General features: G+C 49.7%; 1 protein-coding gene across 3 annotated transcripts in view; it reads left to right on the top strand.

Moving 5' to 3' along the window:
- Positions 1-2,182: 2,182 nt before the first annotated feature.
- The window catches only part of LOC103177894 (homeobox protein Meis1), a 156,998-nt gene continuing 143,244 nt past the window's right edge, over positions 2,183-15,936 (top strand). For all 3 annotated transcript variants that reach the window (XM_042333689.1, XM_042333690.1, XM_042333692.1), the window contains exons 1-6: positions 2,183-2,381; positions 3,224-3,450; positions 4,805-4,946; positions 6,022-6,072; positions 7,315-7,365; positions 9,593-9,745. In XM_042333689.1, coding sequence (XP_042189623.1) covers positions 2,370-2,381; positions 3,224-3,450; positions 4,805-4,946; positions 6,022-6,072; positions 7,315-7,365; positions 9,593-9,745 — 636 coding nt within the window. In that variant the 5' untranslated portion in view covers positions 2,183-2,369. The remainder of the gene's footprint in view (positions 2,382-3,223; positions 3,451-4,804; positions 4,947-6,021; positions 6,073-7,314; positions 7,366-9,592; positions 9,746-15,936) is intronic.

Raw genomic sequence — 15,936 nt, forward strand, 5'->3', positions numbered from 1 at the left:
AAGCGCTATATCAAATGCGAGGATTATTATTATTATTATTATTATTGGGGAGAGAAAGTACACTCGTGAACTCTGCCCCCTTCCCCCTCCTCATGCATTCATTCAAACAACCCCCCCCACCCACCCCACTCCACCCCCCAAGCCCCCCCACCCCCCCACCCCAGGACTTCCAAAACCTCAACACAACATGACAGACACGTTTGCAAACACTCCGCTCGTCATATCTATACACAGTGAGTTACCTTTCTGTTAAGGATGCGAGGAACAAGTTTTCTGATTCCGAATTCAGGCGTTATATATATATATTATATATACATATATATATAATACATATATGTGCGTGTGTGTGTGTGAGTGTGTGTGCACGACCAAAAAAAAAACCACGCGTGGTATTATCACCCAAACACGATTTTTTTTTAATGGCAGTTTTGATGGGGGCGAAACCTACGAGACAGGACAACATATGCACACTCTGAAAATCAACTTCACTGTCTGAACGCATTGATGTGCGTTGGACTTGACTGGGAAAGGAGAGATGAGGGAGGGGGTGGGGGGGGGGTGGGGAGGGGGAGAGGGGGGGAGAGGGGGAGAGAGAGAGAGAGAGAGAGGGAGGTGGGGAGAGGGAGAACATCAGCGCTGTCCGAATGCACAAGTGATGGAGTCTTGAGTCAAGAAATAGGGATCGGAATGAGGATTGGAATAGGAAAGGCGTTTGGCAAAGTGTGTAGCTTTTTGAGGGGGGAGGAGGTGGAAGGGGAGAGAGGGGAGGGGGGGGGGGGTGGGGGTGGGGGGGGTGTGTGCACTTGACAGATCGTGTGATTTGCAATGCAATGCAATGCAATGCTCCCCCTCCCCAGTCTGTGTGTCCCCCCCCCCCCCCCTCTCTCTCCCTCCCCACCCCTCCTGTGTGTTGGAGTTGAGGTAGTCCGGTGCGCATTGTGTCAGACGCGACCTGTTATGGCCACCACTGCTTCCGGGTTTCCAGCATTTCTCTCCAAACCCACCTCTGGCTCTGCAGCGCCGGGGTGGAGAGAGCGGTGGCAGCGACGCCGGGGCCCCTCTTAAAGAGCTTTGCAAAACTCCAGAGTGTGAGAGTGAGTGAGAGAGGAGAGAGGAGAGGAGAGAGGAGAGAGTGAGCGAGCGAGTGAGTCAGAGAGTGAGTGAGTGAGTGAGTGAGTGAGTGAGAAAGAAAGAAGAGAGAAGAGAGAGAGAGAGAGAAGAGCGAGATTCCTCTACACCGACTCTCCCCCTCTCCCCCCTCTCCCCCCCTCTCCCTCTCTCTCTCTCCCCCCTTCCCCTACGGCGCTCTCGCCACAGATCTATCGCCAGAGGCTTGAATTTTTTTTTCTCTCTCTTCCAATTTTTTTTTTGCAACACAGACACACACACACACACACACAAAAAAGAGGAGGTCGATCCTGGATTGAGCGACTCCGGGATCTGGTGTGTGTGTGTGTGTGTCTGTGTGTGTGTGTCTGTGTCTCTCTCTGTGTGTGTGTCTGTGTGTGTGTCTCTGTGCAGAAGGTGTCCGGACCAGTGCAAGAAGTGCACACACACACACACACACACACACACGATTTGGGGTGGATTCATCTCATTCAATTCATTCTCTACCTTGACAACCCTCGACCACCCCCCACCTCCCCCCCTCACCCCCACCCCCCTCCCCGATTGACAGCCAAGAGTGGGGGGAAAAAAAACCATGAGACTCTTCAGTTTTGTTTGAAAGGGGGGGGGTCTCTCCTTTCTTTCCCCCCCCCCCCCCTCCCCCACCTTTCCCCCCTTTCCCCTCCTTCCTCCCCTCCCTCTCTCCCTCCCTCCCTTCCTACCTACCACCTAAAAAAAACCTCTTGCTTTTTTTTTGGAAAGGGGGGGGGGGGGGGGGATCGTCCAGGAGATTTCTCGCTCTCTTTCCACGCTGTGGTGGTGGTGGTGGTGGTGGTGGTGGTTGGTGCGTGTTTTTTTTTGTGTGTGTGTGTTGCTTGTTTTGCGGTGGAGAAAATAACATTTTTTTGGTGTGTGTGTGTCGATCAGAAAGATATCTTTCCTCTCTCTTCCCTCTCCCCCTTTTCCCTCTGTATCTCTGTATCTCTCCCTCCCTCCCTCTCCTCCCATCTCTCTCTCTCTCTCTCTCTTCCCCCCTTCCCCCCTTCCCCCCACACCCCCCCCACACCCCCCCACATCCCCCCCGAGTGAATGCAAGTTAAGCTAAAGAGACTTTTGGACACTGATCGGACGCACAAGAATTCTCGATCTGGCTTTTTTGGAAGTGTTATTTCCCTTTTGATTAAGTGGCCGCGTAGGGGAACGGGGAGATCTGCCACAGCAAAAAAAATAAAGAGAGTGTTTATAGTAACAGAGGCAAACCCATGGCTCAAAGGGTGAGTTCAATTTCGTATTTTTTTCGCGTGTGCAGATGTGTGTTGTGTGTTGCGTTGTGTTGTGTTGTGTGTGTTTTCTTGAAACAACTGTTTACACGCGATGTTTCCCTCTTTTTTTTCATTTATTTTGGGGGAAAAGAGATGCGACTCTGTATGTGTGTGTGTGTGTGTGTGAGAGTGAGTGAGTGAGTGAGTTAGACTCACTCGTCGGATTATTTAGACGGCGCTGTTAGTTAATTACAGCAGTAACTTTTGCTATCAATATTTTTTGTCCTTTTTTTCTTACACTGTTATTGCCACTAACTCGAGAGAGAGAGAGAGAGAGAGAGAGAGGGAGAGGGGAAAAGGGGGGAGATGGAATACACACTGTGATTGCCACTAACTCGAGAGAAAAAGAGAGAGAAAGAGGGAGAGAAAGAGAGAGAGAGAAGGGGGAAAAGGAAATAAATGCATCTTTCTCGTGCTTTTTTTTGATAGTTCAGCTGTTGGTATGTTATGTTGCATTGCTCTCTCTCTCCCCATGTCTTGTTTTATTTCACTCTCTCCCTCTCTCTCTCTCTCTCTTGTATTTTTTCACCCCTCTTCTCTCTATCTCTCCCCTCTAATGCGTTGTTTTATTTCACTCACTCGTTATCTTTCGAGTCTTATTTCCACTCCCCTTCTCTCTCTCTCTCTCTCTCTCTCTCTCTATGTCTTGTTTTATCCATCTCTCTCTCTCTCTCTATTGTGCTTTTTTTCACCCCCCCTTTCCCCTGACTCCCCTTTCTCTCTCTCCCCCTCTCCCCCCCCCCCCCCCCCCTCTCTCTCTCTCTCTCTCTCTCTCCCCTCTCTGCACAACGCAGTACGATGAGATCCCACATTACGGCGGAATGGATGGCGTGGGGCTACCGACCACGATGTTTGGCGACCCTCACGCCCCCAGGTCCATGCAACCTGTCCATCACCTCAACCACGGGCCGCCGCTCCACAGCCACCAGTATCCGCACACAGCCCACGCCAACGCTATGCCGCCAGGCATGGGCTCCTCGGTCAACGACGCGTTAAAGAGAGATAAAGATTCAATATACGGGTGGGTATTGCACACACAGAGCCCCGGCTCCATCCTCGCCCATCGCTGCTGCTTCTCATCTTGTGTCAAAACCATTGCAATCGCTTGCAATCGCATGCAACACCCCCCCAACCACCCACACCCACCCAACCACCCATCCCCATCCCCATCCCTTCCTCCCTCCAGAGTCGGATGGTCTGTTCAGATTTATTTTCGCCTGTGTGTTATTTTGCGTGCAAATGTGCGTGTGTCTCTCTCTCTGTGTGTCTCTGTGTGTCTCTCTGTGTGTGTTTGGGGGGGGGGGGGTGTGCGTGTTTTTCTTCTTTAAAAAAAAGTCCACCTCTCTCTCCCTGCAGTTGCATGAGATGTTTTAAACAACTATTTTCCCCCCCACACACACACACCCACCTCTACGAAATCAAGTGGTCCTGTTCAGATTTATTTCGCGTGTCTGTGTGGATGCGTTTATTTAGGTGCAAATGTGTTTCAAAAAGTCCATCCCATCTCTCTCTCTCTCTCTCTCTCTCTCTCCCTTTCTTTTTCTCCTTCACTTTCTCTCTCTTTCTCGCAGAACGATTTCACTTAAACCATTGCGAACGAACAACAAGGCTCACTAGTGATTTTCATTTCCTTTCTCTTTTGCACTCAACCCCCCCCCCCCCTCCCCTCCCCAGACTCCTTCCTCACCAGCCCTCTTCTCTCTTCCTCCTCCCCCCTCCCCACCAACCCCCCCCCCCCCACACCACCAACCCCCCACACCACCAGTCAACACAATTCGCCGTGACATCCCCACACACACAAAAAAAAATGTTAGCAAAATGGCTGCGTGCAGTTTAAGTTATGTTATGGGCCATTTAAAGGGGGGAAAAAATAAACTTTCAACTGGACTGGACTCTGCGTTAAGTTTGCAAAAAAAAGTCCTGTTGATGTATGTTTTGGGGATGGGTTTGAGAGGGTGGCGGGGGGGAGAGAGAGAGAGAGAGAGAGAGAGAGTGTGAGAGAGTGGGGGGAGAGAGTGGGGAGGGGGTGGTGGGGAGAGAGTGAGAGAGAGAGAGAGTGAGACAGAGACAGAAAGAGATCACAGTCAGACGTCCCAGAGACTCGTTTTGCACCAATTCACGAATGCAATTTCGCCCTGAAATCAACAAGTAGTTGTTAGCGGTGAAAGTTGCAGAGAAACTGTGCCACAGAGGTGTGTGTGTGTGTGTGTGTGGTCAATGATTGCTCGTACCCACAAAATAAAACACGCACACACACAAACACTGCCTTTTTTCCCCCCTCTCTCTCTTATTTTCTCTTCCTTTCCCCCCCCCCCACCCCCTTCGATCACTTTCTGGTGCCGTTTTGACCCCGAATCAAATCTCCTTCTTTGCAGACATCCGCTGTTCCCACTTTTAGCACTGATTTTCGAGAAATGTGAGTTAGCGACTTGCACCCCTCGGGAGCCCGGGGTAGCGGGGGGGGACGTGTGCTCCTCGGAATCTTTCAATGAAGACATCGCAGTGTTCGCTAAGCAGGTTAGTGTCCCCCCCCCCCCCACACACACACACCCCCACACACCCCCCTCCCACACAACCCTCTCCCACACACCCCACACACTTTTTTTTGCTTCCAAAAAAATAAAAGGTGCCGAGGTGGAAATTGATGCACGTTGGGGGTGGGGGTGGGGGGGTGTTTTTTTTTGATGCACGTTGGGAGGGGGGGGGGGTGTTTTTTTTTGTTACAAAAAAAACACACACACACACCCCCTCCCAACGTGCATCAAAAAAAAACAGCCCCCAACGCGCATCAATTTCCACCTCGACACCTTTTATTTTCGATGAAACAATACACACACGTATCTATATATATATTCCCACACCCCTCACCCACCACCAAAAAAAAATAAGCTGTTTTTGAGTACTTGTGCAATGTAACGCATCATGTGCAAACTTACACGCATATTCCACACGCACACATCGTCCCTGTGTCAAAATATATACACACACACATATATATATATATAGGGAAATACTACATTTATAAAGCAAGTTAATTGCGCAACTTGCACAGTAATCGCAGAGATTTTGACTCCAATCTAACGATTCACAGAGGCGCGTTGTATAAATGAAACATTATCCCATGAAATTGGTTGCATAACTATCAGAAGAAATATAATGAATTCACCTTACGGTTGTGTGTATTCTATACATAATATATATATATATATTTGCAATCGCTTTAATTGCTCTTTAAAATATAATGGTTTACCTTCTGTTTGAACGCGAAATATTTTTTTTAATTGGAATAAAATAAAATTAAAAATCGGAGGGCGTTTGGTTGAGCGGCTCAGAATGAAGGCGATTTAATAATAATAATAATAATAATAATAATACGCGTTGCATTTGATATATATATAGTGTCTTAACACGTCGTTGAGACGTCTCAAAGCGCTTCGCAGAATACACTGCAAAGTGAATTTATTCGTGCGTTGTAAAAATTGCGGTGAAGTTTAGGAAACATTTCTACGTGTGTGTATATGTATGGATGGATACGTGAAAAACACACGCCGTGTATTTGAATTGAAGATTATTTTCTTGTTGTTTTTTTCAGATCCGAGCAGAAAAACCTCTATTTTCTTCCAATCCCGAACTGGATAATTTGGTAAGAGTATTTCCGAAGACATGGCTTGACTTTGAGAGAGAGAAAGAGAGAGAGAGAAAGAGAGAGAGAGAGAAAGAGAGAAAGAGAGAAAGAGAGAGAGAGAGAGCGTGGAATCCAACCGTGAAAAGCAGAAGGAATAGATGTAGAGTGAGGGTGTGGGGGAGTGGAGTGGAGTGGAGTGGAGGTGAAGCAATAGATTGAGAGCCACAAAATAAAAGCGCACAACTACCTTTGCAAATCAAGTCATAGCGACTTGACTGACTCGTGTATATGGTATCCCTGAGCTCACGGCGTGTTTTTGGCGTTCTTGCGGGTTTGGTGATCGATGATAAAAGACTATATGCTTTGCAATCCTTTTGCAAATCTGTGTTTTTTTTTGTGTGTGTGTGTGTGTGTGTGAGAGAGAGTGATTTTATGATAGCTTCGCCTGCCTGTCACACACAAAAAGATAACATCGCCTTTGCTCATTGTGCGTGTGTCAGTCCACTTAAGATGATGTGAGATTTTTGTATTCGTTTAATTTTTTTTTTGGGGGGGGGGGGGGGGGGTTGTCGCTTTACGACCCCCCCCCCTTTTTTTTTCCTTCTTCTACTTTTTAAAAAAAATATATTCAAAAAAAAGTTGAGGTTTGCCATACTTTAAAAAAAGAGAGAAAGGTTTTTTTTAAATATAATAATAATAATAATATTAGGAACAGCTAAAAGGAACGATCAACTTTCTGGATATGAGAGGTTTGAATATTTGTGGGAGGGGGGGGGGGTTTCCAAGAAAAAAAAACCTGCAGCTGATTTAGTCGTAGTTTTTTTTGGAGGGGGATAAAAAAGCAAATTGTATATATTTGTAAAGTTTGCGTTAATGGTTACATCCGAGTAGGGAATGAAGATTTCTGGAGGGGGTGGGGGGGTGGGGGGGTGGGGGGGGGATCTTGTGTTAGCTGGGCCGGGTGACTTTTTTTCTCCTCAAAAAACACTGTAAACTTTTGAAAGTTAAAACTAGTCTATACTTAGGACAGACAAAGCGAGAGAGGGACAATGTTTTATGATTGTGGGCTATTGCTCTCAGATCTCTTTGCTGCCTTTTCTCTCTCTGTCTCTCTCACACACTCTCACACACTCGCAGAGTGGAGCTCAACCAGGATTTTTTTTTGCCATTTGGACTAAATGGGGAAAAAAAAATGAAAACCCCCTTATGTAAAACACGGCGGTTGTGTGCTAATAAGACACTTTATTCCTGTCTTTCCAGATGATTCAAGCCATACAAGTATTAAGGTTTCATCTTTTGGAGTTAGAAAAGGTAATTTTTTTTTCACGTTTCTTCTTTTGTGTTGTGTTGTGAGTGTGTGTGAGTGTGTGCATGTGTGTGTGTGTGTGTGTGTGTGTGCAGCGGGCTATACAGTCAATCTGCGTGTGAGTGTGCACGAGTGTACGACTGCTTGTGAATGTGTGCGCCTGTGGGCGTATTAAGTTGTGCAGCGGGCGATATACAGGGAGACGCGTGAGAGTGCGTGTGCGTGTGTGACTGTGTGCAAGTGAACATGAGTGTGTGTGTGTGTGTGTGTGAGAGAGAGAGAGAGAGAGAGAGAGAGAGGGTAGTTAGTTGGCTATATGGTAGATCCGGGGTGTGAGTGTGTGCAAGAGAGTAGTAGCGGGCGATACAGGGGATGTGGGTTGAAGCAGATTTACATAAATATCTTACATACTGCTCTCCAGTAATTAGTGTCAAAGCCAATCTAACTTTACATTTCTCTTCCTGTTTAATTGCGATTCATTCCCCCGATAACCTCGCCACAAACGTCTGTTTTTATTATTTTTGGGTGGGGTTTATTCCCTTGCATCTCTTAGATATGGTTTAATTCTGATAATCTTGTTTATATATAAACCTTCTATCCCCCCCCCACCACCACCACCACCACCTCTCCTCTCTCCCCCTCTCTCTTCTCCACCCCTTCCAAAATCGACACCGAACGCTTCAAAAGGAAGAGGGATTTTTTTTTAAAAAAACGAGTCATCAGATGAGCACTAATTCCACAGAAAATCGGAATATTGCATCGATTAATCCACAGTGGGTTTTTTTTTTAAAAAAAAATGTTTTAAGGATAAACATAAGGCGAACAGTATTCGTGTAGTGTAAAAAAGTCAGAGAGAAAGAGAGAGAGAGAGGGAGAGAGAGAAATGTGACCGACAGCAGTGGGTGGGTGCAGTCTGCTGTTATTAAGGCAATATTTTGACTTTTATCTCATTGCCTCTTTCCCCCAAATCGCTCACTAAAAAAAATATACACTCAACTGTATGTGTGTGTGTGGGTGTGGGTGTGTGTGTGGGTGTGTGTGTGTGCAAATCAGAGGGAGAGGAGAGGAGAGGAGGGGAGGATGGTTGGTAACTTGGTGTGTATCATCTCTGCCACATTCAAATCGTGCACATCTTCTTTTTTTTGTTGGGGTCAGTCCACAATTCCTTCGAAGATTATAAGCAAACAGGACAGATGAAATTAAACTGTTTACCTTAAATGTCACTCACCCGGGGGTCAATCCTCTAATGACCACAAACCCCGGGAGCAGACGAATTTAACACGGGTGTTGAATGTGTTGTAACTAGTGAATCATCTTGTCACTGTCAATTTTCGGCGATATCTCTATTTTTTCTGTCCCCCCCCCCCCCCCCTCCACTCCCCATTTGATCTGATTTGCAGAAAGTTATTCCGAATTCCCCGACGCCTCTGTTGTCCCTATTCCCCCGGAGTGCGATCGCACATCACAACGTTTCGATATTTTGTTGGGGAGCTGTGGAGGGGGGGTTTGTGTCGCTTTTGTCAGTTGCATTTGAGGGGGTTCATTGGGGAGGGGGGTTCATTGGGGAGGGGGTTCATTGGGGAGGGGGGTTCATTGGGGAGGGGGGTTCATTGGGGAGGGGGTTCATTGGGGAGGGGGGTTATTGAGGGTTATTGGGGAGGGGGTTATTGGGGAGGGGGGTTCATTGGGGAGGGGGGTTAATGGGGGGGTTATTGGGGAGGGGGTTATTGGGGAGGGGGGGGTTGCGTGTGTGTGTGAGTGTGTGTGTGTTTTGGGGGTTTGCGTTATTATCCATTTTCTTTCTTTCGTTGTTTCTCTCTCTCTCTCCTCTCTTTCTCTCTCTCCTCTCTTTCTCACTTTCTCTCTCTCCTCTCTTTCTCTCTCTCCTCTCTTTCTCTCTCTCTCTCCTCTCTTTCTCACTTTATCTCTCTCCTCTCTTTCTCACTTTCTCTCTTTTTCTCTCTCTCTCCTCTCTTTCTCTCTCTCACCTCTCTTTCTCTCTCTCTCCTCTCTTTCTCTCTCTCTCTTCTCTCTTTCTCTCTCCTCTCTTTCTCTCTCTCTCTCCTCTTTCTCTCTCTCTCTCTCTCTCTCTCTCTCTTTCTCTCTCTTCCTCTCTCCCCCCCCCCGACCCCCCTTTCCCCAAACCCCTACAATCCTCACCGACCCAACAACAACCCCACCGACCACCTTTTTTTCTTTTCCTCCCCCTCTCTCCGCCACCGCTTTGCGAAGGTGCACGAGTTATGCGACAATTTCTGCCACCGGTACATCAGCTGTTTGAAGGGGAAAATGCCCATCGATTTGGTGATAGACGAGAGGGAAAGTGGCTCCAAATCAGACAGCGAAGAAATCATCCGATCGTCTTCTGGTAACATCACCGAACAGGTACACACGATGGCTCCATATTTCCTTCTGTGTGGGGAGGGGAAAAAAAAAAAAAAAGACCTTTTTTATTTGAATTCATTCGTTGAATTCATTTGCAATTTATTTCAGACCTTTCAGATGAATTTCCCGTCCGTTCAAAGTGACCCATTTTTGCATTTTTTTTTGCAAAAAAAAGTGTGGGGGGTTGGGGGGTGGGTGGGTGTGGGGGGGAGGGGGGGGGATAAATGTGTCTTGGTTTGGAAGCAGCTCTGTAAACCTCTTTGGCAAAGTTTTGATCTGCTTTTCCCATCGCTTTCTTCGTTTTGCTTTTTGTTTAGGAATAATTTTGTTTGCGCGTCTCTTGCGGGTGATGGGGAGTTGGGAAGTATTTCCTAACGGTTTTGGAGGTGGAGGGGGAAGTGAACAGGAAAGGGGGAGGGGGTGGGGGCCAGTGGAGGGGGGAGGGAGAGAAAGAGTGTGTGGGGGTTGATGGGGTGGGGGTGTGGGGGGGGGGGGTTAAGGGAACTGGCAAACAATTTTGTTGGAGAGAGTGAGTGGAAAGAGAGTCAGAATCTGACAGAGAGAGAGTGAGTGAGTGAGTGAGTGGAAAGAGAGAGACAGACAGACAGACAGAGAGAGAGAGAAGGAGAGATAGAGAGAGAAGGAGAGATAGAGAGAGAGAAGGAGATAGAGAGAGAGAGAGTCGGAAATCTGACCTACACAGAGGAGAGAGAGAGAGAAATAATCTTTCTCAATCCTTGTCTTACGGGTTGTACTTGGCTGCCTGTCTCGTCCGTATTCCCTGCCGATCGCTTGTGTGTTTGTGTGTAGTGTTGTGTGTTTGTGTGTAGTGTGTGTGTAGTGTGTGTGTGGTGTGTAGTGTGCGGTGTGTAGTGTGTGGTGTGTGTGTGTGCAGTGTGTGTGTGGTGTGTAGTGTGTGTGTGTAGTGTGTGTGCGGTGTGTAGTGTGTGTGTGTGCAGTGTGTGTGTGCAGTGTGTGTGCGGTGTGTAGTGTGTGTGTGTGCAGTGTGTGTGTGCAGTGTGTGTGCGGTGTGTAGTGTGTGTGTGTGCAGTGTGTGTGTGGTGTGTAGTGTGTGGTGTGTAGTGTGTGTGTGCAGTGTGTGTGTGGTGTAGTGTGTGTGTGCAGTCTGTAGTGTGTGTGTGTGTGCAGTGTGTGTGTGTGTGCAGTGTGTGGTGTGTGTGTGCAGTGTGTGTGTGCAGTGTGTGTGCAGTGTATGTGTGTAGTGTGTGTGTGTGTGTGTGGGGGGGGGAGGTGGGGTGGGGGGACATCAGTAGCTAAAAATGTGAGCACTTCAGTGATCATTAAATCCCCCCCTCTCCCCCCACACCACACCCCCCCCCCCCCCCCAGTCTGCTCTCCCTGCTGTACCCTGGCCGGGGGTGTTGGGTTGAGGTCAGGGGGCGGTGGTGATCAGCGGAGCCGCTCTGAGCGCACTGATTTCGGGGCAGCCCGGGGGGGGGGGGGTAGGGGTGTGGGGATGGGGGGTGGGGGGTGGGAGGAGGCGGTGGGGAGTTGGTTGGGGGGTGGGGGGGGTGGTTGGGGGTGTGGGGGGGGGTTGGGGGGTAGGGGTGTGGGGTTGGGGGTTGGTTGGGGGTGGGGATGGGGGGGTTGGGGGTGGGGGGTGGGAGGTAGGGGTGTGGGGATGGGGGGGGTGTGGGGTGTGGGGGGGGGAGGAGGCGGTGGGGAGTTGGTTGGGGGAGTGGGGGGGGGTTTGGGGTGTGGGGGGGGGAGGAGGCGGTGGGGAGTTGGTTGGGGGAGTGGGGGGGGGTTTGGGGTGTGGGGGGGAGGAGGCGGTGGGGAGTTGGTTGGGGGAGTGGGGGGGGTTTGGGGGGTGGGGGGGGGAGGAGGCGGTGGGGAGTTGGTTGGGGGTGTGGGGGGTGGGAGGAGGCGGTGGGGAGTTGGTGGGGGGGTGGGGGGGGGTTGGGGGAGTGGGGGGGGGTTGGGAGGTAGGGTGTGGGATGGGGGGGGTTGGGGGGGGGGGTGGGAGGAGGCGGTGGGGAGTTGGTTGGGGGGGTGGGGGTTGGTTGGGGGGTGGGGGGGGTTGGGGGGTGGGAGTTGGTTGGGGGGTGGGGGGGGTTTGGGGGGTGGGGGGGAGGCGGTGGGGAGTTGGTTGGGGGAGTGGGGGGGGTTTGGGGGGTGTGGGGGGGAGGAGGCGGTGGGGAGTTGGTTGGGGGAGTGGGGGGGGGTTTGGGGGTGTGGGGGGGAGGAGGCGGTGGGGAGTTGGTGGGGGGGTGGGGGTGTGGGGGGGGGGAGGCGGTGGGGGGTGGGGGTGTGGGGGGGGGGGGGTGGGGGAGTGGTGGGGGGGGGGGGGGGAGGAGGCGGTGGGGAGTTGGTTGGGGGTGGGGGGGTGGGGGTGTGGGGGGGAGGAGGCGGTGGGGAGTTGGTGGGGGGGTGGGGGTGTGGGGGGGGGGGAGGTGGGGGGGGGGGGGGGGGGGTGGGGGGTGGGGGGGGGGGGAGGTGGTGGGGAGTTGGTTGGGGGGTGGGGGGGGGGAGGGGCGGTGGGAGTTGGGGGGGGGGGGGGGGTTTGGGGGTGTGGGGGGAGGAGGCGGTGGGGAGTTGGTTGGGGGGTGGGGATGGGGGGGTTGGGGGGTGGGGGGGGAGGAGGGGTGGGGAGTTGGTTGGGGGGGGGGATGGGGGGGTTTGGGGGGTGGGGGTGGGAGGAGGCGGTGGGGGTTGGTTGGGGGTGTGGGATGGGGGGTTTGGGGGGTGGGGGGGGGGAGGCGGTGGGGGTGGTTGGGGGTGTGGGGATGGGGGGGGGGGTGTGGGGGGGGAGGAGGCGGTGGGGAGTTGGTTGGGGGGGTGGGATGGGGGGGGTTGGGGGTGGGGGGGGGAGGAGGCGGTGGGGAGTTGGTTGGGGGGTGGAGGAGGCGGTGGGGAGTTGGTTGGGGGGTGGGAGGAGGCGGTGGGGAGTTGGTTGGGGGATGGGGGGGGTTGGGGGGTGGGGGTGGGAGGAGGCGGTGGGGGGTTGGTTGGGGGGGTGGGAGTTGGTTGGGGGGTGTGGGTGGGGGGTGGGGGTGTGGGGGGGGGAGGAGGCGGTGGGGAGTTGGTGGGGGTGTGGGTGGGGGGTGGGGGTGTGGGGGGGGTTGGGGGGTGTGGGGGGGAGGAGGTGGTGGGAGTTGGTGGGGGGTGGGGGGTGGGTTGGGGGGGGAGGAGGCGGTGGGGAGTTGGTTGGGGGAGTGGGTGGGGGGGGTTTGGGGGGGGGGGGGGGGCGGTGGGGGGGGTTGGGGGGTGGGGGGGGTTTGGGGGTGGGGGGTGGGGGAGGCGGTGGGGAGTTGGTTGTGCAGCTGTTTCTGCTGCTTTTTTTTTCGCGCACAACACACGATCGCCGTCAATCTCTTCTCTCTCTCTTCTCTCTCTCCCTCTATTTTCCCCCTTTGTTGCGCACAAATAAAAGCCATCGCCACGACTGGGGTTTGCGTGTGTGTGTGTGTGAGAGAGAGAGAGAGAGACACAGAGAGAGAGAGAGAATTAAAGACTTCTCTCTTTCTTTCTGTCACAACGTGTGAGAGTTTTTTTTTGTTTGTTTCGAAGTTGTGTTTTTTTTGAAATTCTTTCAAATTTCGTAGAAACGCAACAGGTTTCAAAAGTTGCTATTAATTTTCCCCCCTCACCCCCCCCTGACCCCCCCCCCTCACCCCCTCATCCCCCCACTCAACCCCTCACCCCCCCACTCCCCCCCCACACCCCAACATCCCAAAGGATAAGACTTCGGGGCGAAACGTTTATAGATTAGCATCGTGAGACACAGAGAGATCGAGTGTGTGTGTGTGTGTGTGTGTTTACATTGCAATGCTGGTTGTGTATGTGTGTGTGTGTGTGTGTGTTTATGTGTGTCTCTTGTATGCATGTGTGTGTTCTGTGTGTCTATGTATGTATGTGAACGCGTGTGCGTGTGTGTGTGTGTGTATTTTCATTGCATTGCTGAGCTGGCTGTGTATATCTGTGTATATGTGTGTGTGTGTATGTGTGTGTGTGTGTGACTGTCTGTATGGGAGTGTATTTATATTGCATTGCTGAGCTGGCTGTGTATATGTGTGTATATGTGTGTGTGTGTATGTGTGTGTGTGTGTGACTGTCTGTATGGGAGTGTATTTATATTGCATTGCTGAGCTGGCTGTGTATATGTGTGTATATGTGTATGTGTGTGTGTGTGTGTGTGTGTGTGAGACTGTCTGTATGGGAGTGTATTTATATTGCATTGCTGAGCTGGTTGTGTATATGTGTGTATATGTGTGTGTGTATGTGTGTGTGACTGTCTGTATGGGAGTGTATTTATATTGCATTGCTGAGCTGGCTGTGTATATGTGTGTATATGTGTGTGTGTGTGTGTGTGTGTGTATGTGTGTGTGTGACTGTCTGTATGGGAGTATATTTATATTGCAAATGCTGGACTGGCTGTATATGTGTGTGTGTATGTGTGTGTGTGTGTCAATGTAATTTTGTGTGAGATGTAACTCCTTACCTTAAATACAGCTAAAAGTCAGATAAAAAATAATCGTCAATCGAATTTTGCTGTTTTTTTTAAAAAAACATTCAGAAAAAAAAGTCAGATCTCACTATTATAGTCACTACTATAGTCAGATCTCACTATTAAATATCATACATACGTCAGACGTATGTATGATATCACTTTAATAGTGAGATCTAACTTTTTTTTCTGAATGTTTGTATGTATGATATCACTTTAATACTGAGATCAGACACTCACACACACACACACATGCACACAGATACACATACATACATGCATACACACACACATACTTACACATATCAACGTCATATAAGTCCCACAACTGTATCGTTAGAGACTTTTTAACAATTTAAAAATATAAAAGTCACTCGATTTCCCAATTGTCCGATTGAAGTTGGAGATGGTAATTATTTATATAATACTCTAATATTATAGTATATTTATTATATTAAAATAAATAGAAATTACTCCCTCCCCCCAATCCAGAAAGCGACTCGGGTTTTGCATTTATTTTCGGAGGAAATAAATACTATTTGTTTAATTAATTTTTTAAAAATAAAAAAATAAAAGTTTTAAGATGAGGAAGAGAGGAGAGGATGTTATATATTTATAAAACAAAATAAATGGCCACTGACTACTGTTTCTAGAAATATTGTGGGTTGAAATGACTTGACTGTCCAGAATAATTTCTTAGCTGGTCAGAGAGAGATAAAGATAGTCAAAAAAATTGGAGTGAGAGAAGATAAAAAAATTGGGGGGAGAGAGAGAGAGAGAGAGAGGAGAGAGAGAGTATAAAAAGCTAAGGAAAGGTAGATCGTTAAAAACTGGGAGAGAGAGGGAGTAAAGCGTTGGGAAGAGATAAAACGTAAAATGTAGGGAGAGACAGATAGTTTAAGCTGAGGAGTAAGAGTAAGAGTAAGAGAAAGATAGAAAGTAAAAAGCTGGAGAGAGAGTAAAAAAAAAGTGTGGAGAGATAGAACTTAAAAAAGCTGTGGGAGAGATAGATACAGAGTAAAAAGTTAGGGAGGGAGAGTAAAAGCGCCTTGGGACGTCCTCCCGACGGGAAAGGCGCTCTATAAATGGAATCTTGTTGTTGTTGTAAAAAAGCTATGGGGAGAGAGAGGAGGATGGAAGAGCATTGGAGAACACTTAACACCCATTGCTTTTGGGCCATGAGCTGATATAAACATGTGAATTGGTTCCCAAATCAATATATGCAAGAGCTGTTATTTTATTCACCCCATGGCTCAGAAACTGTATATATGTATTGTATGTTGTGTGCGTATGTTGTGCGTGTATGTTGTGTGTGAGGGTATATGTTCTGTGTGCGCATGTGTATGTTGTGTGTGTATGCTGTGTGTATGGGTCTATGTTGTGTGTGTGTGCGTGCGTATGCTGTGGGCATGCATATGCTGTGTGTGTGCGTGTATGCGCGTGGGTATGTTGTGTGTGTGCGTGTATGTTGTGTGTGAGGGTATATGTTCTGTGTGCGCATGTGTATGTTGTGTGTGTATGCTGTGTGTATGGGTCTATGTTGTGTGTGTGCGTGCGTGCGTATGCTGTGGGCATGCATATGTTGTGTGTGTGCGCGTATGCGCGTGGGTATGTTGTGTGTGTGCGCATGGTGTGTGTGTGTGTGTATGCTGTGTATGTGTGCGTGTATGCTGTGTGTGTATTTGCTCAGTGTGTGTGTTTTGCATCCAGCATAATGAACTTT

This window comes from Callorhinchus milii, unplaced genomic scaffold (genome assembly GCF_018977255.1).
Source record: "Callorhinchus milii isolate IMCB2004 unplaced genomic scaffold, IMCB_Cmil_1.0 Scaffold3, whole genome shotgun sequence".
Taxonomy (NCBI): domain Eukaryota; kingdom Metazoa; phylum Chordata; class Chondrichthyes; order Chimaeriformes; family Callorhinchidae; genus Callorhinchus; species Callorhinchus milii.